At 47.9% G+C, this 26,088-nt stretch overlaps 1 protein-coding gene across 1 annotated transcript in view; it reads right to left on the bottom strand.

Moving 5' to 3' along the window:
- LOC131136273 (titin-like) overlaps positions 1–26,088 on the bottom strand; it is a 171,937-nt gene that overhangs the window by 33,451 nt on the left and 112,398 nt on the right. Inside the window, 15 exon segments of the mRNA XM_078795446.1 lie at positions 41–17,356; positions 17,930–18,232; positions 18,314–18,901; positions 18,990–19,286; positions 20,383–20,580; positions 20,663–21,150; positions 21,244–21,526; positions 21,637–21,924; positions 21,998–22,288; positions 23,200–23,487; positions 23,588–23,893; positions 23,976–24,278; positions 24,392–24,694; positions 24,765–25,052; positions 25,787–26,086. Coding sequence (XP_078651572.1) covers positions 41–17,356; positions 17,930–18,232; positions 18,314–18,901; positions 18,990–19,286; positions 20,383–20,580; positions 20,663–21,150; positions 21,244–21,526; positions 21,637–21,924; positions 21,998–22,288; positions 23,200–23,487; positions 23,588–23,893; positions 23,976–24,278; positions 24,392–24,694; positions 24,765–25,052; positions 25,787–26,086 — 21,840 coding nt within the window.

The raw sequence follows: 26,088 nt of genomic DNA, 5'->3' as shown, positions 1-26,088 counted from the left end.
TTCATTTTGTGGAAGTGGTAAAGAAATGAATGAAATGTACCTGTAATCTTTGTGCCGGCCTTCGCCTCCTGGGGGACGCCCACTCCGTATTCGTTTTCCCCAATAACTCTGAAGTAATAGATGGCCCCCTCCTGCAGGTCTTCCACTTTGTATGTCAGCGCATGGCAGTTCGTTGTCACGGAAACCCAGGCCTTTTTGCTGGCCTCGCGTTTTTCAACATGGTAAGCTTTCACCGCATCGCCGCCGTCATTCTCAGGGGCTTCCCAGGTAAGAGTCGCAGAGTCCCTGGTTACTGCGGAAACGCTCACATTGATGGGGGGTCCGGGAGAGTCCAGCACTCGGACAAACATGGGTAATGTGGCTTTTCCTAGCGATGACTCAATAGTGACGCTATACTCTCCGGAGTCGTTTCTTGTTGACTTCTCGATGGTCAGTGAAGTGCTGGAGCTTGTTGAGTCGATTGTTCCTCGTACCTTTAGATCAGTGCCCTCCTTCGCCCATTCCACTGACGGAACGGGTTTACCTTTGAACGGAACATTGAGGGTGAACGCTATGCCGTGCTTAACCACAAGAACTTTGCGCATCTCGATGTCCACATCAAACGATGGCTCTGCGGTTCTTTCCGTAGCCACAGCAACATCGGAATATCGGCTGCGATCACTGCATCCGACTTTGTTTATCGCCCTCACACAGAATTCGTACTCGGTGTCGGTTTTTAGTCCGGTGATTGTGAACTCCAAGCTTTTGGTAAGAGCGATAGCCTCAGTCCATCTTTGGAGTTCTTCAAGTGACTCTGGTTCCTCCTCATCTTCTTCATATTCCTCCTCATCCTCATCGATCTGTGCTTCCGGTTTGGGGATGTAGTCTCTGTATTCCACACTGTATCCGAGGATAGCAGCGCCGCCGTTATCCGTGGGTGGTTTCCAAACAATGGAGACACTGTTCTTGGTTGAAGTGACAATCTTCGGCTTGGATGGGGGACAAGGAACCACCAGAGGATCCACTGCCCTAAATGAAGCGGATGGTTCACTCGGAGGGCTCAGACCAGCGGCATTTTCAGCATAGACCCTGAAGTCATATTCACAACCTTTCCGCAGTTTGGTTGCCGTTGTGGTGCATTCGAGAACCGGATCTCTGTTTACACGGAGCCAACGCATGCCAGTCTTTTCCCGCCGCTCAATCACGTATCCGATGATTGGACTCCCCCCGTCGCTGATTGGTTTGCACCACGTAAGGGTCATTGAATCTCCAGTAATGTCGGTGACGTCGATGCTAAGGGGAGCAGAGGCAAAAGTGTACGGATCTGTGATCTTCACAGCGTCACTCTCCAAAGCCTCGCCCGTTCCATGCTTGTTAACGGCCAAAACCCGGAAGATATATTCATTTCCCTTCAGGAGTCCCGTAACTTTGAAGTAAGTCTTGGTGGTTTCCTTCACTAGCGTCCAGGCCAAACGGCTGGTCTCACGCTTCTCAATAACGTAGTGTGTGATCTCAGCACCGCCGGTTTCCTGAGGTGGGCCCCATGACAGGGTGCATTCCTCGGCTGTGAGACCTGAAATCTGCAAAGGTCCTGCAGGGGGTCCAGACTTATCCATGACCACGCAGTTTATAGGTAGACTAACTGTCCCGGCGATGTTCTGCAGGGTGAGTACATATTGTCCAGAATCGCATCTGATGCAGTCTTTGACTGTTAGCAATGTGCTGGTGTCTGTCGTAACGATCTGGATTCTTGCTCTGAGCTCAATTTCCTTGCCGTCTTTGCTCCAGGAAACGACGGGCGCGGGGCGGCCGGCGAGGTCAGCGTTAATCTTTAAGGTTTCGCCCGCTTTCACAAACGTTGTCTCTCTGAATTTGACATCCATCATGATGCGTGGCGGCTCCACGTCGTCTTTGACAGTGATGGCGCCGGTGTTGTCGGACGGTTCGCTGAACAATCCCGCCGCATTCTTAGCAATGACACGGAAGTCATACTGGCCGTCCTCCGTAAGGCCCGTCACGTGGTAGTGAGTCTCGGGCACGTTGGTGAAGTTGCACCTGGTCCAACGTCCTTCCGGGAGATCTCTGCGTTCAATGATGTAGCCAGACACCTTGGCACCACCGTCATATTCTGGTTTAGTCCAAGTCAAGGACACAGATGATCTGCTAATAGATGTAACGATTGGAGTTCCCGGAGGATCACATGGATCTCTTGCGGCAACAGCTTCAGACGACTTGCTGCATTTACCGATTCCAGCAATATTTTCAGCATAGACACGATATTCATACATCATACCTCCTTCCACTCCACTGACTTTGTACTCAGAGTCCTTGATCATTCCTCTGTTTATCTTAGTCCACAGAATGCTAGCGCGTTCTTTCTGCTCTAGATGATAGCCTAGAACTGGACTTCCCCCATCGTTGACAGGCTCGTTCCAGGTCACAACCATATAAGACTTGGTAGCAATCTTCACAGATGGTGTAGAAGGCGGTCCAGGTTGCTTAAAGTTGTACTGAGCCGTAATCGCAGGAGAATCCAGATATGTGCTCTTCCCATAACGGTTGACCGCATAGATGCGGAATTGGTATTCTGCTCCGTGCGTTAGGCGGCCGGCCTTGTAAGACGTTCTCGGTACGTTGCTGGCAACCATTTGCCACTCTTGTGTGTTGGTGTCCCTCTTCTCAACAATATAGTTACTTATACAGCAGCCGCCATCGTAATCTGGCGGAGACCAGGACAGCGTGATGCTATCAGAGGTCACAGAATCCACCTTGATGCTTTTAGGTGGACTTGGTTTATCCAGGACAACTACACCCAGATGTGCTGTCACTGTTCCTGCCGTGTTGGCCAAGGTGATCTCGTACTTTCCGACATGTTCTCTGCTAGCCTCTTTAATGACAATCTTGGATGAAGTCGCTGTGTTTAAAATTGTAACCGAAGACGTTTGCTTCAGAGGAAGACCGTCCTTCTTCCATGAGACAACAGGCTTAGGTCTGCCTCTAACCGGGACCTCAACAGTGAGGTCGTCCTTGGCTTTGACGCTGTATGTTGTGAACAGTAAGTTGACAGACGGCTCTACTGCAATATCCTTGGCGACCACAGGCAAGCCGAGGTCCTTGGGAATGCTTTTTCCCTTCTCGTTGATTGCAACAACTCTGAACAGATAGGTTTCATTGGGAGTCAAGTTGGGGATGGTCGCCTCCGGTACTTTGACGGTGCAAGCAGTACCCCATTTTTCACCACTCTTGGGCTTGAATTCCACGTTGTAGCAGATGACTTTACTACCGCCGTCGTGAGCAGGCTTTTCCCATGAAAGTGAAACACTGGTTTTGGTCACATCCACAACAGTTACTTTACTCGGTGGCAGGGGAACCTCAGACACCTTAACTTCTTTGGTTTCAACCATCTGTCCTTGGCCGTACTCGTTGACAGCGCAAACTCTGAAGTAGAAAATGCCGCCTTCGGGCAGTTCCTCGATTTTGAAGGTGTTGGCCGTGCAGTTGTTGGTCACGGTCGTGTAGGCCTTGCGCACAGACTCCCTCTTCTCCACGATGTAGTTTGTGATTTTGGACCCGCCATCAGTGAGCGGCGTATCCCAGACAAGCGTCACAGAATCTTTTCTGAGCTCCTGCACTTTGAAGTTCTGCGGGGCGCTCGGTGTATCCAAAATTCGAACCGCCACAACGGCGGACTTTGAACCGCTGTTGTTCTCCAGAGTGAGTGAGTATTTGCCACTGTCCCAGCGGTTAACGTTGTCGATTACTAGCATAGTGTATGAGCTGGTGGTGTCAATCACAGCACCATCTGTGATAGCACCATCGACCTTTTCCCATTTTACAGCAGGTTCGGGCCTTCCTCTGATGGTGACAAACAAACGCAGCGTACCACCAGCGCGGACAGATACAACCTTTCTGAGGTCGGCGTCGAGCTCTATTTCTGGTGCTTCAATCCGGTCGTGAGCGACCACGGTTCCGTGGACATTAGCGGGTTCTCCCACTCCTTCTGAGTTGATGGCACAGACACGGAACTGATATTCTTCACCTTCCTTTAAGTCGGGGATGACCATTTTAGTAGCTTGAATGCCAGCTGGAGGCGTACACATGGTCCACTCTTTTTCGACTGGGGCGTCTACTGCTGGGGCAACTTCTACTTCCTCTGTGGATTCTGGTACTGGTACATACTCTCGCATTTCAACGATGTAGCCCTTGATATAGGCGCCGCCGTCCCAGTCGGGTTTTTTCCAGGAAAGAGACACAGATGACTTTGTGTAGTCGGTCACCTTGGGGTGCTGAGGGGGTCCCGGTGGTCTCGTGGCATCACATGCTCGATAAAGTAGAGATAGTTCACTGAGGTCTCCGATTCCAGCCTCGTTCTCAGCCGCAACTCGGAATTCATAAAAGTGATCCGTCATCAATCCCGTCACTTTGAAATGAGTATCTGTCAATTTCTGTCGGTTACATTTAGTCCACCTGACGCTATCTTTGTCACGTTTTTCGAGATGATAACCCGTAATATCGGCTCCGCCAGTCTGTTCTGGAACCGCCCACGACAGAACCATTGAATCTTTTGTGATCTGACTTGCTTCTGGTGTTCCGGGAGCGCTTGGGGGCTTGTAGGGATTGCGTGCAACGATGGGCTCACTTTGAAGATAATCACCAACGCCGTATTTGTTCACAGCTCTTACTCTGAAAATATATTCATTTCCGGCGAGCAGGTTTGTTAGTTTGTAGTACAGGCTCTGGATATTGGCTGCAGCCATTGTCCACGATAAGCTGCTGGTCTCTCTCTTCTCCAGGGTGTAGTGGGTGATCGTAGCACCACCATCCAGGGTCGGCTCAGACCAGGCAAGAATACACCGGTCAGCCATGATTTCTGTTACTCGCAATGGTCCCATTGGTTGACCTGGTTTGTCAAGGACTTTGACAGAAATCGGGAAGGTCTTTACACCGCCTAGATTTTTTAGAACAAGTTCATAGTGCCCTGTGTCCGTTTTCGTAACGTCCTTGATCGTCAACACAGCACATTTGTTAGTGTTTTTCACTTCAATGCGCAGAGCTCTATCGATTTCTTTGCCTTCCTTTAACCATTGAATTTCAGGTAGTGGTTTTCCGTGGATGTCAGCGTGAAGAGTTAAATGTTCCCCGGCAGAAACAACAATAACATCCTTGTACTTAGGGTCCATGGACGCCCGTGGTGGTTCAATCTCGTCAGTAGCGGTTATCGGTCCAGAGCTTTCCGAGGGCTCGCTGAAGACACCGGCGGCATTTCTGGCAATAACCCTAAATTCATACTGTTCGTTTTCTGTTAAACCGCTGACATTATATTCAGTCTCCATTATATTGGTAAAGTTGACTCTGACCCATCGGCCATCAGGGGAGGCGAGGTCTTTCCTTTCAACAATGTAGCCATTTACTTTGCTGCCGCCATCGTACTGAGGCTTGGTCCAACTGATCTTGATGTGGTCTTTAGAAATTTTTATCGCCTCTGGAGCACCGGGAGGGTCACAAGGATCACGAGCAACAAAGGACTCAGAGACTTTACTGCATCTGCCAACGCCGACAATATTTTCAGCAAACACTCTGAACTCGTATCCGATTCCTTCTTCAAGATTGCAAATCTTGAACTGGGTATCGGCGATCAGAGTCTTGTTCAGTTTGTTCCACAGGATACTGCTTCTCTCCTTGCTCTCCAGATGGTAACCAATGACAACGCTTCCACCGTCGTTGACTGGCTCGTTCCATTCAATGATCATCATCTCCTTTGTTGCAGATTTGACATACGGTGTCCCAGGGGGGCCTGGTGGTTTGTACGGGTACTGCACAACAATAGCCTTGGAGTCTAGAGAAGCACCTTTTCCATATCTGTTTTCGGCAATTACCCTGAACTGGTATTCCACACCGGTCTTCAGCTTGGTGACTTTCAAAGCTGTCCTGGCCAGCTGCGTGGTGACTGACTGCCATGTATTTCCTGTGGTCTCTCGCTTTTCTACGATGTAATGCTTCACCTGGCATCCACCTGTGTACTCCGGAGGTTCCCATGAAAGGTGGACAAAGGTGTTACTCACCTCAATAACCTTAAGCGGACCACTTGGCGGACCCGGTTTATCAAGAATAATAAGACCCACATTGTCGGTAAATGTGCCCGCGGTATTGGTTGCTGTAATCGAGTACTTTCCAAAGTCCTCCTTGCATGCTTCAGTGATCTGAATGGCAGTTGTTGTTAGAGTGTTCACCACATTGACTCTGGAGGTCACCTTCAAGGGCTGACCGTCCTTGGTCCAGGTGACTCGAGGTTTGGGTCTGCCAAGTACAGGGAACGTCAAGGTCAAATCTTTTCCAGCTAAGACGCTGTAAGTGTTGAACTGAGTCTTAATGCTTGGCTCCAAGGTCATGTCACTAGCAACAACGGGTGCAGCAAGCGCCTTTGGTTCGCTTTTTCCCTTCTCGTTATAAGCAATAATTCGGAATAGATATTCCGTTCCACTTGTCAGGCCTGTGACAGTGCCCTGACATGTCTTAGTATTTGTGGCGACCCCCCACTTCTCAGTCCCCTTGGGCTGCATCTCAATGAGGTAGCCGCCAATCCTGCTTCCTCCATCATGCTCCGGTTTCTCCCAGGCCAGCGACACGCTGACTTTGGTGACATCGACAAGGGATACGTTTCCGACCGGAAGCGGAACCTCAGAAGCCTTTGACGCCGTCTTTGTTTCAATCGCCTGTCCAATACCGTATTCATTCTCAGCCATGACTCTGAAGTAGTACATAGCGCCTTCGATCAGGTTGTCAACTTTGAAGGTGGTCTTGGTGCACTTGGCTGACACGTTTGCATAAGCCTTCCTGGTTGATTCACGCTTGTCAATAACATAGTTCTTAATTTTGGAACCTCCGTCAATCAGCGGTGCATCCCAAACGAGAGTGACTGAGTCCTTCTTAATATCTTTGACTACCAGATTCTGTGGGGCTCCCGGTGTATCGAGGACTTTAACCGTAACAATCTCAGACACAACTCCACCGCGGTTTGTCAGGCTAAGGGTGTATTTTCCAGAGTCGCATCTGTCACAGGAGTCAATGGACAGCTGAGTGAAGGTCGGAGTCTTTTCAACCACCGCCTTTTCTGTTAGGTCTGCTTCATCTTTAAGCCACTTAATCTCAGGGGTCGGTCTGCCCTTGAATGGAACGTGGATCCTAACAGATCCACCGGCTTTCACGCATATGCCCTTCCTCAGCTCCGAATCCAAGTGGATCTGTGGTGGATCAAGCTTTTCTTCTGGTTTAGCTGTTCCGGAGAGCATGGCTGGCTCACCGACTCCGAGTTTGTTCAGCGCACACACTTGGATCTTATACTCCTGACCTTCAATCAGTTTGGGGATGTCATATTTATTAACACGCAAGCCGGTGGGCGGAGTAACCATAGTCCATTCTTCCTCCTCAGCCTTGCAGACTTCAACAATGTATCCCTGAATTGCACTGCCACCGTCGGACAAAGGTTTGCCCCACGATACGGTAATTGAGCTCTGTGTGGAGTCGATGAGGTGTACATATGCCGGGGATCCGGGTTTGTACTTAGGATCGCAGGCCTTGTAGTAAGAGCTTGGTAGACTGGGTTCTCCGAATCCAACAACATTTTCGGCAGCCACTCTGAACTCGTACTCGTGGCCGGTGGTGAGGCCGGTTACTCTGAAGGAGAGGTCAGTAACCTTCTGTCGGTTGCATCTGGTCCATTTGATTCCTGCTCTGTCTTTTTTCTCAACAATGTAATTTGTAATATTACTGCCACCGTCGTTCTCCGGCGCAGACCAAGTCACAGTCATGCTATCGTGTGTGATGTTGGATATGTCCTCAATGTGAGGAGGTCCAGGAGGAACGAATGGAGTCTTCATGGTTACTCCACCAGACTCCAGCGGGTCGCTGGTACCGTAGCTGTTGACTGCCATGACACGGAACATGTACTCGTTTCCTTCCAATAAGTTGGTGACTTTGTAGCATGTGGTGTTACAGTTAGCGGAAACAACAGTCCAAGCTAGGCGGCTAGTTTCCCTTCTTTCGATGACGTAATGTGTGATGGGATTTCCTCCATCGTGTAAAGGAGAATGCCACACCAATGTGCATCTGTCCTCGGCTACCCCGGTTACAACAAGGGGTCCTTCACAAGGACTCGGCCGGTCCAGGACCACCACTTTGAAAGGCACAGTTTCACTTCCTGCTTCGTTTGTTAGCTGAAGCAAGTACAGTCCACTGTCGATGCGGGCGGAGTCCTTAATTATGATCATTGCATGATTTTCTGTGTTTTTGATATCCAGTCTAAGCGTATTTTCGATTGGTACGTCATCTTTGACCCACTGCAGTGCTGGCAACGGCTTGCCACGGACATCTGCATCCAGCTTGAACATTTCTCCAGCGTTTATGACAATGGTCTTGGTGAACGCGGGATCGATGGAGAACTTAGGTGCTTCCAGCATATCGCTCGCAGTGATTGGGCCACTGTTGTACGATGGCTTGCTGATGGTGCCGACAGCGTTTTTGGCTATGACTCTGAAGTCATACTGGGAATTTTCCGTGAGCCCAGTGGCTGTGAACTGGGTCTCGATAACGTTAGTGAAATTTGCCCTCACCCAACGGCCTTCTGGCAAATCACGCTTTTCTACAAGGTAGCCGGTGATGCTACTGCCGCCATCGTACTCTGGTTTTGTCCACTGAATGACGATAGAATCTTTGGTTACGTGGATGGCTTCTGGCTGACCGGGAGGATCGCACGGGTCACGAGCAACACAACCCTCTGAGACTTTACTGCATCTTCCGATACCTACAATATTTTCAGCATACACCCGGTATTCGTATTCAATACCCTCCTCTAACGGGTGGCTCTTGTAGTTTGTCTCGTGAATGAGCGTCTTGTTTATTTTCACCCACAAAATACTGTTCCTCTCTTTTCTTTCAATGTGGTAACCAAGAACCGGACTGCCTCCATCCGAAACGGGCTCGTGCCACTCCACAATCTGGTGATCTCTGGAGAGCGAAGCGATAAATGGCGTCCCCGGTGGGCCGGGTTCTCTGTATGGGTACTGAGCAACCACAGTAGATGAATCCAGACCATGACTCTTTCCGTACCGGTTCTGGGCAATAATTCTGAATTGGTACTCGGCTCCGGTCTTCAATCTGGGCACTTTGATTCTGGTTCTGGCGCAGTTAATGCTAACGTTCTCCCATGTTGTTGCTGTTGTATCTCTTTTCTGGACAATGTAGTTTGAAATCTGGCAACCGCCATTCTTTTTCGGTGGCTCCCATGAAATGGTCACACTCTGCGTTGTGATCTCATCGAATTTCACAGGCCCAGACGGGGGCCCAGGCTTGTCAAGTACTATTAATTCCACCGTGGCGTCTTTCTTTCCAGCAGAGTTAGTTGCATTTATGCTGTACATGCCGCCATCGTCGCCCGCCGCCTCCTTTATGCTAAGACTCGTATGAGTTAAGGTGTTGTGAATGTTTACTCTGGAAGTGAACTTCAGAGGGGCACCATCCTTGGTCCAGGTTATTGTCGGTTTGGGGCGTCCAAAGATTGGCACTTCGATGTTTAGATCTTTACCGACATGGACATTGTAGCTGCTAAAAGCAGGTCTCACATCAGGCTCAAATACTAAGTTCTTGGTCATGACGTGACCGGAAAGTACTTTGGGGTCACTTTTCCCTTTATCGTTGATTGCTGTAACTCTAAACAGGTACTCTTCCCCGGGATTCAAATTGGAAACGGTCGTCTCCATAGTCTTATATGTGTTAACACCGGACCACTTCTCTTGGCCCTTGAGCTGAACTTCAAGCAAGTACTGGATGACTCTGCTGCCGCCATCGTATTCCGGCTTTTCCCAAGCCAAAGAGATGCTTGTCTTTGTTTGATCTGTGACAATCAAGTTCTTGGGAGCCTGCGGCACCTCTGAAACCTTGAGTGGGTCGACGGTTATCGCAGGTAGACCAACGCCGTGTGCGTTCTCAGCGAGGACTCTGAAGTAATAACTGCAGCCCTCTTGAAGGGGCTCGATCTTCCATGAAAGAGCGTGGCAATTGGTTACCACAGCTGCGTATGTTTTGCGTGTACTTTCTCTCTTTTCCACGATATAATTTCTGATTTTGGAGCCACCGTCCAACAGAGGGGCTTCCCAAGCAAGTGTCACTGATTGGTTCGTAATTTCCTTCACTTTCAGACTCACGGGAGCACTCGGCGTATCAAGAACACGAACGACAACAAATGCAGACTTGGATCCACTGGAGTTTTCTGCAGTAACGGTGTATTTCCCACTATCTGCTCTGCCCATCTTGTCAATCACGAGGGCAGTGTAACTGCTCGTCACTTCAACTTGAGCTTTCTCCTTCAGTGGAGTATCGTCTTTGTCCCACTTGATGCTCGGAGCGGGTCTTCCCTTGATCGGAATGAACAGTCTCAGCGGAAGTCCGGCCTTAATAGTCACAATCTTTCTCAACTCTGGGTCAATGTCCAGGTCTGCTTCTTCTGCTCTGTCCTGGGCCACCACAGCTCCAGGGATGGTGGCGTGATCTCCAACCCCAACTTTGTTGATCGCAGAGACTCTGAACTTGTAGGCCTGATTTTCTTTCAGGTTGACAACCTCAAACTTGGTCTTCTTAACGCCTGTTGGTGGTGTGCATATGATCCAGTCCTCGGCTGGCGCATCGGCGGGAGGCTGCTCCGTTGCCGAGGTTTCGGTCTGCTCCTCAGCAGGTGGAACTTCTTCTGTGGTAGTGCAGCACTCAACGATGTATCCCTGAATCTCACAGCCGCCATCACAAATCGGCTTGCTCCATGACAAAAACACTGAGGTTCTGCTTGTGTCTGTAATTCTGGGATTCTGCGGTGGACCGGGCTTGAAGACAGGGTCTAGAGCTTTGTAGAATACTGTTGGAGAACTGGGCTCACCAACACCCACAACGTTCTCTGCCGCGACGCGGAATTCATAATTATGGCTTTCCAAGAGTCCGGTGACTTTGAATGTCAAATCCAACACAGCCTGCCTGTTGCATCTCGTCCACCTTACACCTTCTTTGTCATGTCTCTCAATAATATACGATGTGATAGGAGAACCTCCGTCCTCAGTGGGAGCCTCCCACGTGAGCACCATTGAATCTTTTTTAACATCGGAAATCTCTAAGCCCTTAGGCGATCCAGGAGCCACATAGGGATCTTTGATAAGCACTGCCTCCGACTCCAGAGCTGCGCCCATTCCAAACTCATTTACAGCACGGACTCTGAAAATGTACTCATTGCCTTCCAGGAGCTTTGTGATCTTGTGGAAGATGTTCTCCACCTTTGGATCCACAACGGTCCAGACTAATCTACTTGTTTCTCTCCTCTCTACAATATAGTGAGATATTTTGCTACCTCCATCTTGAATTGGTGCTTTCCATGAAAGGCAGCAGCGGTCTTTAGTTATTCCCGTCACAATAAGAGGTCCTTGCGGTTCACCGGGCTTATCCAAAACGACGACTTTCACCTGGACAGCCTTTTCCCCGCCGGGATTTTTCAGCAGCAGATTATAGATACCTCCGTCTGAAAGTTTAGCTTCCTTGACAGTGACACAGGCATGGGTTGCGGTGTTTTTAATCTCTCGATGGATTGTGTTCCCCATTTCCTGCTCATCTTTCAGCCAATGGATGGACGGCAATGGTTTGCCGTGGACATCTGCGTCAATCTTAAAATTTTCTCCCGCATTTACCGTAATGGTCTGCGTGTACTCGGGGTCGATACTGATGCGAGGTGGCTCAATCTCATCCCTGGCGGTAATAGCGCCAGTGCTGTATGAGGGTAAGCTAAAAACACCAGCGGCATTCCGGGCAATAACACGGAACTCGTACTGATTTTCCTGCACTAGTCCGGTTGCAACATACTCTGTCTCAATGACGTTAGTGAAATTAGCCTTCAGCCAACGACCTTCTGGAAGCTCCTTCTTTTCCACTACGTATCCTGTGATTTTGGCGCCGCCATCATACTCGGGTTTTGTCCAAATGATAGTAACCGAATCCTTTGTAATCTTGGTCGCCTCTGGCGTACCTGGAGGATCACAAGGGTCTCTAGCAACATGACCTTCTGACACTTTGCTGACTTTGCCAATGCCCACGATGTTTTCAGCGTAGACTCGATACTCGTATTCCATTCCGGGTTCCAGACCAGTGGTCTTAAAGGTTTGGTCTGTAATAAGGGACTTGTTCAGTTTCACCCAAAGGATGCTGGTTCTTTCCTTGCGCTCAAGATGGTAGCCCAAAATAGCACTACCGCCATCGTTGACAGGTTCGTTCCATGCGACCACCATGCTATCCTTTGTGCACATTGCAATTGAGGGAGTTCCCGGCGGTCCCGGGAGCTTGTATGGGTACTGAGCCACAATGCACTCTGAGAGAAGAACTGGACCTTTGCCGTATCTGTTTTCTGCTGTGATTTTAAACTGGTATTCTGAACCGGTTTTCAGTCTGCCTGCTTTGACTGTGGTCCTCGCAAGGTTCGGGGACACAATCATCCAATTAGTTGTGGATGTGTCTCTCTTCTCCACGATGTAGTTCTTGATCGTACAGCCGCCATCGTACTCCGGTGGGCTCCAGGAGATGGTCACACTCTCAGAAGTGACCTCCTCCACCTTGACTGGACCACGCGGCTGACCAGGTTTGTCGAGTACAACAATGGCGATATCTGCTGTTGCCTCTCCTGCTGTATTACTGATGGTGACATTATAGTGTCCAAAATCATCTTTGGAGGCCTCTTTGATGCAGAGTTTCAACATTGTTTCTGTTGCGCCAAAGTTCACTCTGGTTGTTCTCTTCAGTGCCTGACCATCTTTGCCCCAAGAGATGGTTGCTTTGGGACGGGCAACGTAAGGAACCTCAACTGTCAGGTCTTCACCTGCCAGCACGCTGAACGTGTTGAATAACATTTTGATGACTGGTGAAATAACGAGATCTTTTACGATGACCGGCACGCCAATTTGACGAGGGTCACTTGTTCCCTTCTCGTTTCTGGCTGACACACGGAACATGTATTCTTCGCCTGCGTTGAGGCCACTGATGGTCGCTTCGGTTTCTTTCACAATCATAGCCTGTGACCACTTTTCCACACCTTTGGGTTGGACTTCAACGACATAACAGCCGACTCTGCTTCCACCGTCGTGCTCCGGCTTTTCCCACGAGAGCGTAACGCTGTTCTTTGTAACGTCCTTGAGACTGATTTTACCCGGAGGTTGTGGTTTCTCGGACACTTTAACTGATTCGTTGGTCTCGATGGGGAGACCGATGCCGTATTCATTCTCCGCCAAAACTCTGAAGTAGTAGTTGCATCCCTCAAGAAGCTGCTCAACGGTGAATGTGTTGTAATGGCACGTAGCGGTCACCGTGGCGTAAGCTTTTCTTGTGGACTCACGCTTTTCCACGATATAGTTCTTAACTTTAACCCCTCCATCGTTTGCTGGCGGATCCCAAGTCAGAGTGACGGATTCCTTTGTTACGCTGGTGATCTTCAAATTCAGTGGAGCACTCGGCGTATCGAGTACCCGAACCTGGACCGTGACTGTCTTAGAGCCAGAGCTGTTCTCAATGGTGAGGTTATATTTTCCGGTGTCAAATCTGTTGACGTTTTCAATAACGAGAGACGTATATGATGCTGTGGTGTCGATAGTGGCTCTCTCAATAGGGTCACCGTCCTCTTTGGTCCACTTCGCCTCGGGAGCGGGTCTGCCTCTGATGGGGACAAACAGTCTAAGTGTGCAGCAAGCTCGGAGGCTTACGACTTTGAGGAGGTCTGCATCCAAATCCAGTTCAGGGGGAAGGAGTCGGTCCTCTGCCTTAGGACCGCCAGGCACAGATACAGCCTCCCCGATTCCTTCGCTGTTCAGAGCAGATATGTTGATTTTATACTCCTGGTTCTCTGTCAGATTGATAATAGTAAATGAGGTGGCAAGTAGACCTTCCTTGGGGGTCACTATAGTCCACTCCTCCTCCTCTTCCTTCTCAGATGGGACACAGGTCTCGACAATGTAACCAGTGATGTCAGAACCACCATCGTAGGCTGGTTTGTTCCAGGCAACAGTGATGGATGACTTGGATGTGTCCAGGATCCTGGGGTTGCACGGAGGCCCTGGTTTGTACAAAGCATCGCTGGCTTTGTAGAACGGACTGGAGACACTCGGGACACTAACACCGGCAGCGTTCTCTGCCGTGATTCTGAATTCATACTCATGTCCGACAACAAGACCTGTTGCCTTGAATTGCAGATCCTTGACCTTCCTCTTGTTGCACTTGACCCAGCGGAGACCGATCCTGTCCTTGCGTTCGATGTTGTAGTTTGTGATGGGAGTTCCGCCGTCACTCTTTGGCGTTTGCCACATAATGACCATCGCGTCTTTGGTGACAGCCGTGACCTCGGGATTCTCTGGCGCATCCGGAACAGTGTATGGATTTTCTGCAATAACGGCTTCCGAATCAAGAGGGTCGCCGTTCCCGTATTTATTCACCGCCATAACTCGGAAAATATATTCATTTCCTTTGAGAAGCTTAGTCACCTTAAATTCTGTAACCTGCAGGTCTGAAGCCACATTGGTCCAAACAAGCCTGCTGGATTCGCGCTTCTCGATGACGTACCCTTCAATCTTCGCACCGCCGTCATCTGTGGGTGGGGCCCACGTCAGTAAACAATTGTCAGCTGTGACATTTGAAACCATAAGAGGTCCAACCGGTGGTCCAGGTCTGTCAAGTACTTTTACTCTGAAAATGTGCTTGGAAAAACCACCAACATTAGTGGCGGTCAGAACAAAGGTTCCTCCGTCAGATCTGACGGAGTCCTTGTTGCTGAGCGTAGTCGTCAGTTCGGAGAACTTCACTTCCAATTTCATTGTGTTCTCGACTTCTTTTCCATCCTTGGTCCAAACCATGGATGGAGACGGCTGGCCGGCGATGTCGGCATCGAGCTTGAAGGACTCTCCTGCCTTCAGTAGAACAACATCCTTAAAGATGGCATCTACCATGATGCGTGGTTCGATGATGTTATCTTTGCATGTAATCGGGTCTGAGGGTTCCGATGGCACACTTACGGCACCTGCTGAATTTCGAGCTATCACACGGAACTCGTACGATACATCCTCGGTCAATCCGCTCACGGTGAACGTTGTCTCGATTATGTTTGTGAAGTTGGCTCTGATCCAGCGACCGGTCGGAAGTTCCTTCTTCTCCACCGTGTAGCCCGTAATTTTAAATCCGCCGTCGTACTCGGGTTTCGTCCACTGAATAGTGATGACATTTTTATTAACAAAAGTCGGCACAGGCTGACCAGGGGGGTCCACGGGGTCCAGGGCTAGTATTGCTTCAGAGGCTTTGCTGGGCTTCCCGATTCCAGCCATGTTTTCTGCCATAACACGGAACTCATAAGCGACTCCATCTTCAAGACCTGTGGATTTCATTACGTTTCCTTTCACGAGACCTTTGCTTATTTTATGCCACATGATGCTGCTTCGTTCTTTCCTCTCAACATGGTAGCCGATGACTTCGTTTCCACCGTCGGACACGGGTTCATTCCAGCCAATTGTTATGGAGTCCTTGGTAAACGCAACAACATGGGGGGTACCAGGAGGACCGGGAACTTTGAACGGATAGGCGGCCACTACTGCCTCTGAGGTGATGGGAGGTCCTACACCATGTCGGTTCTTAGCCTTAACTCGGAACTGGTATTCTGCTCCAGTAGTTAAACGCGTGGCTTTAAAGATGGTCCGAATGGCAGTGGAAGTCAGCTCTGTCCAAGTCTGAGAGGTGGTGTCTCGAATCTCAATCACGTAATTGTTAATGGGAACGCCGCCGTCGTTATCGGGAGTGTCCCATGCAAAGATACAGTACGTACGAGAGATTTCTATAATCTTGATCGGTCCTTTAGGTGGCCCAGGAACATCGTGTACTTTGACGATGATGCTGTCGCTCACAGAACCGACAATGTTCTTTCCGGTCATGGTGTACACGCCACTGTCTGCTCTGTTGCATTCGCTGATTGTGAGGATAACAGTCGCAGGAGTCGCCTCCACGTTAGTCCTCTGTGTGAGCTTCAAGGGACTTCCATCCTTCTGCCAGGAGACCACTGGCCGAGGACGCCCCATGACAGGAATTTCAACCTTGATGTCATCTCCAGCCTTCGCGATAACCGTTGACTGACATACGCCACGCAGATCGAACTCCGGGAGAGAAGTCGAATCCTTAACAACAATGGGCTTGCTCTCGCGGGGTCCACTTCTTCCAGATTGGTTGACCGCCATTACACGGAAAACGTACTCTTCGTTCTCGTTGAGATTCTTCACAGTGAAATCCATGGTCTTGAGAGTGGTTACGTGGGCCCACTGATCAGTTCCTTTCTTTTGGGCTTCAAGCACGTATCCGGTAAGTCTACTTCCGCCATCATGCTTGGGTTTGGTCCAAGCCAGGCACACGGAGTTCTTTGTGATATCCGTTGGGATTATGCTTTCCGGAGGAGTCGGTGCCTGAGATGCACGAATAGGATCGGACGTTTCGACCGCTTCACCGACACCGAACTCGTTCTCAGCAGATACTCTGAAGTAGTACTCGCAACCTTCGCCCAGGTCAGTAATCTTGACTGTAGTTGATGGACAGTTAGTAACAACCGTGGCGAAGGCCTTGCGTGTTGATTCTCTCTTCTCGATGATGTAATTTGTGATCTTGGCCCCGCCATCAATGAGAGGCATCTCCCACTGAAGGGTAATGGACTCTTTATCGATATGAACTGGTTTTAAGTTAAGCGGAGGTCCGGGTGAATCCAGAACCCTCACGTTAATGTTTGCAGTCTTCTTTCCAGCTGCATTTTCCAGTGAAAGCTCGTATCGACCGGCATCGATCCGTGAGCTTTCGGGAATGATTAGCATTGTAAAGGACTCGGTGCTGTCAATCACCGCACGTGTCACAGGACTGCCCTCCTTCGTCCACGTTATCGTAGGTGTAGGACGTCCCTTGATGGGCACAAAGAGACGAATGGAACAACCGGCCCTGACCACAAGCGTTCTTCTCAGCTCAACGTCCAACTCCAGATCCGGTTCGGCTGCACGCTCCACGATCTCAACCAGTTCCTGTGTTTCAGCCGGCTCGCCTACGCCCTTAGCGTTTATGGCGCTAATTCTGAAAAAGTATTTGGTAGCGTTTTCCAGTCCGGGAACGACAAACTCTGTGATTCTCAGTGGAGATGACGTATCCTTAATCCAGTCCTCCGTTCCTTCCTTTTTGTGCTCAATCACGTAGCCGGTGACTTCAAGCCCACCGTTATCCAGTGGTTTTCCCCAACACAGTGTGGCAGTGGTTTTAGTGGTGTCTGTCACCCGTGGGTTTACTGGAGGTCCGGGAACATCTGCAAAATACGGAAAATATATTCATTATCTGCTTTTAAGACAAACATAAACTGGCCTATTCTATGCCGCAATGTTTTCTTTTTTATTGTAAATGTTTGTACTCAATGGTACTCCGGTTTCCTCCCACATTCCAAAAACATGCTAGGTTAATTGGCCACTCCAAATTGTCCATAGGTATGAATGTGAGTGTGAATGGTTGTTTGTCTATATGTGCCCTGTGATTGGCTGGCCACCAGTCCAGGGTTTACCCCGCCTCTCGCCCAAAGACAGCTGGGATAGGCTCCAGCACCGCCCGTGACCCTCGTGGGGAAAAGCGGTAGAAAATGAATGAATGAATTTGTGTATTTTATTTATTTTTATGTTTATTTTTATTTTATTTTTTATTAATTTCGTGAGGAAAAAGCGGTAGAAAATGAATGAATGAATATTTGTATTTATTTTTATTTATTTCGTGAGGAAAAAGCGGTAGAATGAATGAATGAATTTTTGTATTTTTTAATTGTAATTGTAATTGTAATTAATTTCATGAGGAAAAAGCAGTAGAAAATGAATGAATGAATGTTTGTACTCACAGGCAGCAATTATGGTTCTGACTGGCATGGACGGTTCACTTGGCTCTCCAAAGCCGGCTCTGTTCTCGGCAAGAACACGGAACTCGTACTCGATGCCTTCGGTCAGTCCGGTCACTTCATAGCTCAGCTCGACAAGAGACTTCTTGGAGGCCCTGATCCATCTCATGGCCCTTTTCTCTTTCTTCTCAACACAGTAACCAATGATATCACTTCCACCGTCCTCAGTTGGTCTTCTCCACGTCACAGTCGCCGAGTGTCCGTCAACTTTTTCCACTTCGGGTTTTGATGGCGGGCCAGGAGGTACTGCAACCATAAAAGTTAGATCAAATATAAACACGTTTGCCTTAACATAGAACCCAGGATCTCAGGAGAACTGATACATACCAAACCTATCAACCATCTTGACGGGCTCGGAATGAGCCGGCTCCCCGGCGCCGTACTGGTTCACGGCCGAGACTCGAAAGATGTATTCGTTGGCTTGAATGAGTTTGTTCGCCACATAGTGACAGTCCACGACCTTCTCTTCCAGAATGGTCCAGAGAAGCCGACTGGTCTCCCTCTTCTCCAGAGTGTAGTACTTAATAGGAGAACCTCCGTCCTCAGTAGGAGCCGCCCAGGTCAGGGTGACCTTCTCAGATGACACGCCACTGCATTCAATGGGACCAGGAGCTGAAGGAACATCCAAAACCTTCACTTTGACGGTTTCTTCCTTGACACCAAAGGGGTTGCTCGCAGTTATGACATAATCTCCGGTGTCCTTCCTGCCGGCGTATTTTATTGATAACGTGGAGGAGCTTGCAGTCTTCTCAATAGCAACGATGTCTGAAGGCTTCAAATATTTCCCTCCTTTAGACCAGCAAGACGTCGGGGCGGGTTTGCCGAGAATACTTGTGGCAGTCACGACAATCGTTTCCCCGGCTCGGACTGTCACGCCCTCCATCACCTGAGCATCGATGATAATGGTTGGCGAAGCTTTTGGATAAAAAAAACAACAAAATATTAGAAACCATCCAAATTTGACTTCATCAGTATTCAAGTGAGAAGATATAAACCAAATCACCATATTCATCTCTGCAGATGATCGTGTCTGTCTGGTCAGATGGTGGACTCAGGGCGCCGGCCGCATTCTTTGCCCTGATTCTGAACTCGTACTTGCAGCCCTCCTGGAGATCAGTGACGGTGTAGGCCGGGTCCACGACGTTCACACTGTTGGCTTTCATCCAGATCTTTGATGGAAGGTCACGTCTTTCAATTATGTAGCCGGTCAGCCTGTGGCCACCGTCAAACTGCGGCTCGGTCCACTGAAGGGTCACGGTGCTTCTGGTGATGCTGATGACATCTGGTTTACCGGGAGCGTCTGAGGACACACAGAGTTCATGTAGCAAAAGCGACATTCTCCCATTCAACAAAGCTACATTTGTTCTCATTGGTTCTACCATATCTTACTTATTGTGTGGAAATATGGGCTAATAACTATAAAAGCAATCTTCACTTGCTAAATGTACTGCAAAAAAGGTCAGTAAGGATAATTCATAATGCCGCCTACAGAGAACATACAACATACGTGACAAAAGATAAAAAATTAAAATTAAAAATAATAATTAAAAAAAACTTAAATTATATTAGAAAGCAGGAAGTGAACAAATGTAACAATGTAACAATGTAACAATGTCAAATTAAAATTAAAATTAAAATTAAAATTAAAATTAAAATTAAAATTAAAATTAAAATTAAAATTAAAATTAAAATATACAAAAATTAAAAAATAAATATAATAATATTTTTTTAAATTATATTAGAAAACAGGAAGTGAACAAATGTAACAGTTACTGATTGTAAAAGTACCAGATGGAGGGGCAGGATTTAATAAGCTTTGCTTCTTCCGACTCCTTTTGGACATGTGGAACTGGGAACTGATTATGGGATGCACAAACAAACAAAAGACAAACAACCATTCACACCCACATTCATACCTATGGACAATTTGGAGTGGCTAATTAACCTAGCATGTTTTTGGAATGTGGGAGGAAACCGGAGTACCCGGAGAAAACCCACGCATGCACGGGAGAACATGCAAACTCCACACAGAGATGGCTGAGGGTGGAATTGAACCCTGGTCTCTGAGCTGTGAGGTCTGTTCGCTAACCACTTGACCGTCGTGCAGCCCCAAAATACAAAAATTAAATAAAAAAAAATATTAAAAAAAAAAATTGGAAGCTAGGAAAGCAGGAAGTGAACAAATGTAACAGTTACTGATTGTAAAAGTACCAGATGGAGGGGTAGGATTTAATAAGCTTTGCTTCTTCCTACTCCTTTTGGACATGTGGAACTGGGAACTGATTATGGGATGCACTCAATTGTAATCTGATGCATGTTGAAATGAAATTAAACCATTACCATTACCATTACCATTACCATTACTATTAGCATTACCATTACCATGTTTCACTTACCAATGGGATCGAGTGCAACTTGTGGATCAGTTGGAGAACTCGGTCTTCCGATGCCAGCCAGGTTAATTGCCATGACCCTGAACTCATACTCAAGACCTTCAGTTAGCCCCGTCACCTTGTGTTCCTTCATTCTCAAGGCAGTCGGACTGGATCTCTTCCACAACATACTATTTCTCTCCTTGAACTCCACGTGATACCCTGAGTTTTGTTTGGAGTGGGAAAGAGAGACCCCATTAAAGTGATGCTATGATCAAGTGTCCCATTGGTATTAAGCTCATACCTGTGATTGGAGATCCTCCAGTCTTCCTGGGGTCCGACCAGGCCAGGTAAGCGGAGTCATGACGCATACTCATGATCTGAGGCGGCGGAGGAGCATCAGGAACGTCTGGAGAAAAACGCAGACGTGGTATGAAGAAGAAAACGTTGATGTTAAGGCGAACAAAAAGTCGCAGAGACTTACTGAAAGGATGTTTTGCAACGACGGGCTCTGACTTGAGTCCCTCCCCGACGCCATATTTATTCTCAGCACTGACTCTGAAGATATATTCTGTGCCCTCATGGAGACCGGTTACCCTCATGGTGTTTGTGTCCACAGTAGAAGACACGGTCACCCACATGTTGGTGATGGAGTCTCTCTTCTCTAGAATGTAGTTTGTTATCTCTGAGCCGCCGTCGTCTTTCGGCGCACCCCATTTTAGCGTGGCGCCATCTGCAGTAACGTCCTTGAACTTGATGGAGCCGCTGGGAATGCTGGGCTTCCCCACCACCCTGAAACAAAAGAGTTTCGATATTGGAGTCGAATACAGATGATGGATCCTACATGAGGACGGTTATTCTACTGATGGTACAGATTGTCCCAACCTGATGAAGATGGTGGATTCTTTGCTCCCGGCACTGTTCCTCAGCGTGATGGTGTACTTGGACGCATCGCTCCTCTGGCAGTCCCGAATCAGGAGGGTGGTGTTAACCGCGGAGGACTCGGCACAAACACGTCCGGAGTCTGTCAGGTCTTCATCGTCCCCCTTCTTCCAGGACACCTTGGGCGTTGGTTTGCCAATGATTGGAATTTTCAGACGCACCGTGCTGCCCTCTTTGGCAACGTAACACATGTTGGGCAGCTCCCTCAGGTCACAGCTTGGATGAACTGTGAAAGACGGCGGTGCGAGACGTTAAACTGACAGTATTCCGATTTAGGAATTATGATTGACACAACTACTTCAGTATGCGCTCGGTTTCGTGAGCGTTCCTTCTTACTGATTTGATCCTTGGCGACCACCGTGAGCTCCTTGGCGGCGCTCTCCCCCGTGTCGTTCACCGCCTTGACGCTGTACTTGTACTCCCTGCCCTCCACCAGATCCTTGGTGCTGAACTGCATGTTCTTGGACCTCATCAGCTCCTTGTACTTGTCGTCGCCGTTGAGGACCTCAAGCACGTAGCAGATGATGCGGCTGCCACCATCGGTTAGGGGTTTCTTCCAGCTGAGTGTGCAGGAGTCCTTGGTAACCAGGATGGCCTTAAAGTCCATGACAGGACCAGGTTCCTCTGTGGGATCAAACATATGTTGACATTCATAATCAAATTAAAAACAATGCTAAAATATGCTCATCACACACACCGGATGCTTTGATCGAGTCAGGGGTCTCGCAGAACTCTCCGGCACCGAGCTGATTGACGGCTGACACTCTGAAGCAGTAAGACCGTCCGGCATTCAGGTCCGACACCTTCAAAGATGTCTTAGTGCAACTGTTGGATACGATAGACCAGGCCTTCCTCTCGGTGTCACGCTTCTCCACAATATAGTGGGTGACGTCGTAGCCGCCATCTAGTAGAGGAGCGTCCCAGTAGATGGAGGCGCTGTCCTTGGTGGTTTCTTTCACCATCAGATTGACTGGTGGGCCAGGGGTGTCTGAAAAAACACGTGAAGCTCTAAACTGAAAATCTTGACTAATCCAGTAGACTGGATTGAGTAAGGGAATCAAACAATGCACAACGATGAGCCAATTCAAGAAACAATACAAGCAGTTGATGTTTGCTAAATACAAGGATGAAGAGTCTTGAACCACTCATGATGTGCTATATTAATAAAAATAAAAATAAAAATAAAAATAAAAATAAAAATAAAAATAAAAATAAAAATAAAAATAAAAATAAAAATAAAAATAAAAATAAAAATAAAAATAAAAATAAAAATAAAAATAAAAATAATGAATAAAATTTCATTCATTTTCTACCGCTTTTCCTCACAAGGGTCGCGGGGGGTGCTGGAGAGGCGGGGTCCACCCTGGACTGGTGGCCAGCCAATCACAGGGCACATATAGACAAACAACCATTCACACTCACATTCATACCTATGGACAATTTGGAGTGGCTAATTAACCTAGCATGTTTTTGGAATGTGGGAGGAAACCGGAGTACCCGGAGAAAACCCACGCATGCACGGGGAGAACATGCAAACTCCACACAGAGATGGCCGAGGGTGGGATTGAACCCTGGTCTCGTAGCTGTGAGGTCTGTGCGCTAACCACTCTTCCACCGTGCAGCCCCAAAATACAAAAATTTAATTAAAAAAATATTTAAAAAAAACTTGGAAACTAGGAAAGCAGGAAGTGAACAAATGTAACAGTTACTGTTACTGTTAAAGTACCAGATGGTGGGGTAGGATTTAATAAGCTTTGCTTCTTCCTACTCCTTTTGGACATGTGGAACTGGGAACTGATTATGTGATGCATTCAATTGTAATCTGATGCATGTTCAAATGAAATAAAACCATTAGCATTAGCATTATCAGGATCAACAATGAAAAAAAAAGCTTCTTACCAAAAACTTTCACAATGATGGTGTACATCTTCATGCCCGCCGCACTCTCCAGGTTGAGAACGTATTTGCCCGCATCGTATCTGTTGACGTTCTCCACCATCACAGTGGTGTCGCTTTTAGTGGACTTGATGACGATGCCTTGGCGGTCCTTGATGTTGGTGTTCATTTTTGCCCAGGTAACCTTGGGAGACGGGTGACCCTTGATCGTGGCTTGAAGTTTCATGGTGGCACCAGCACGCAGCTCCAGGCCCTCCTTCAGCTCAGCGCTGAGCTCCGCCTCGGGGAGTACTAAAACAATCAAGGATTTATTTCCATAATTGTATAATTCCAAATGTTTTATACGTTTAGCTCCACAAATACATGATGGTAGTAAGAAAGAAATAAATACCGATGATGTCCTTTGCAACGTGCTTCCCGGGTACTTCCACTGGCTCGCTGAAGCCAACCTTGTTGACGGCAGTGACGCGGCACTGGTACTCGGCCTTGTGTATGAGGTTTTGTATGGTGTAGCTGGTATCCTGTAAGTTCCTGGGAACGTTGCAGCGGATCCAGTCTGCGGTGTCGGACCTCCTGCACTCCACCAGGTAACCCAGGATTGGGCTACCGCCATTGTGGGCAGGGGCGTTCCAGGTGAGGCTGATAGTGCTGCAGGTGGTGTCACACACGCCGGGTTTCAACACGGGTCCCGGGGGAGCTGCGGAGGTGCACGTTGTCCCAGGTTATAAAAGTACAAGTACCAGAAAAAGAACGCAGCAATGAGACGTCGTTGAACTCACTGATGGGATTTTGCGCAGTTGTTCCAGCTGAGGGATCGCTAGGTTTGCCAAGTCCCGCCACGTTGACGGCAATAACTCTGAACTCATACTCCGACCCCTCAGTAAGACCGGATGCATTGAAGACCCTTTCCAATGTGGGCTTCCTGTTCATCTTGGTCCAGTTCATCTCCTTGGTTTCCTTCTTCTCAAGCATGTAACCCAGAATGACCGACTTTCCATCGTCAGCGGGCTCCTTCCAGCTCACCGTCATGGCGTCCTTGGTGACGTTGGTGATCACGGGTGCCTCACACGGGCCAGGGACCGCTGAAAAATACATCATCCCTTTCAGTTGAGGTACTTATTGGAGTATACTGAATATTTTGATCCAAATAATTACCTTTTGTGTCTACTACAATAAAATCAAATGGTGTACTCACTGAATGGGTTCTTGGCGATGACGGGACTGGTGATGAGACTGTCTCCAACACCCCAAGCGTTCTCCGCCCGGATTCTGAACTGGTATTCGTGTCCTTCAATCAGCTTCTCCACATCAAATTCAAGGTTTTCACCCTTGATCTTCGCAGAGACCTGCGCCCAGTTGGCTCGGCTGGTTTCACGTTTGTCCAAAATATAGTTATGAACTGGGGCGCCACCGTCCTTCAGTGGTGGCTCCCATGACAACTTCATTTTGGTGCCAAAGACTTCAAGGTACTTGGCGCTAGCGGGTGGACCGGGAACATCTGCGCGGTGAAATTGGACTTCAGTAATCAACGCTAAGACAGCAGTTAGCTACAGAAAAGGAGTACTCACCCAAAACTGTAACCTGGATGTCAGCAGTCTTGGATCCGCTGGCATTCTCCGCATGGACCGTAAAGATCCCGGTGTGCTCCTTGGTGACCGATGAGATCTCCAGTTGGAACTGATGTCTCTGCTGGGTGATGACCTGACCCTCACTTGACCTCAGGCTGTCATCGCCTCTTTTCCAGGAGACTCTCGGCATCGGTTTGCCAAACACATCGGCCTCCAGCAGAATTGTAGCTCCGGCCTTCACCTTCAAACCCTTCTGCATCTTGGAATTAAGTTCTATCCTCGGAGGTACTGCAGTAAACAATACAAGAATACTTTAGAACCCATTTGTTCTTTATTGCTCTCTGGTTCTACCATATCTTACTTATTGTGTGGAAATATGGGCTAATAACTATAAAAGCAATCTTCACTGGCTAAGGGGACTGCAAAAAAGGTCAGTAAGGATAATTCATAATGCCGCCTGCAGAGAACATACTAACTCCTTATTTCTAAAATCACAAATACTTCAACTTGCTTCTCCACAAGAGAGGAGACTATATTGACGGTTACTATGGTACCCATTATGTCATTGTATGGTATATCACCTCATACTTCGGTATGTGACAAAAAATCTAAATAAAATAAATACAATTAAAAAATAAATACAATTAAAATAAAAAATAAAAAATAAAAAATAAAAAATAAAAAATAAAAAATAAAAAATAAAAAATAAAAAATAAAAAATAAAAAATAAAAAATAAAAAATAAAAAATAAAAAATAAAAAATAAAAAATTAAAATTAAAATATATTAGGAAAGCAGGAAGTGAACAAATGTAACAGTTACTGATTGTAAAAGTACCAGATGGAGGGGTAGGATTTAATAAGCTTTGCTTCTTCCTACTCCTTTTGGACATGTGGAACTGGGAACTGATTATGGGATGCACTCAATTGGAATCTGATGCATGTTCAAATGAAATTAAACCATTACCATTACCATTACCATTTCCAAGCTAGTTGCAAATAAAAGGATGATTTTTTTCCTCACCGTTCTCAGCACAGACCAGGATAGCATCTGTGGGCTCGGAGGGTTTGCTGATGTTGACAGCTGTTTTGGCGATAACTCTGAACTGGTACTGCAGGTCTCGCTCCAGACCGGTCACAGTGTACTCTTCCCTCGGAACGTTCTGGCTGCTGGTGTTGCAGCGCACCCACATGTCTCCCGGCACCCGCGTGGCCTCGACATAGTATCCGATGATCTTGCTGCCGCCGTCGTTCTTGGGGCGGCTCCAAACAAGAGTTACGGAGTTCTTGGTCACGTCCAGGACTTCTGGTTTCCCAGGTGTATCT

The sequence above is a fragment of the Doryrhamphus excisus genome, linkage group LG12 (genome assembly GCF_037039965.1).
Source record: "Doryrhamphus excisus strain RoL-2023G ecotype Guam linkage group LG12, RoL_Dexc_Guam_v1.1, whole genome shotgun sequence".
Lineage (NCBI taxonomy): Eukaryota > Metazoa > Chordata > Actinopteri > Syngnathiformes > Syngnathidae > Doryrhamphus > Doryrhamphus excisus.
The sequence above is the reverse complement of the archived record's forward strand: the minus strand, read 5'-3'. Positions and strand labels throughout refer to the sequence as shown.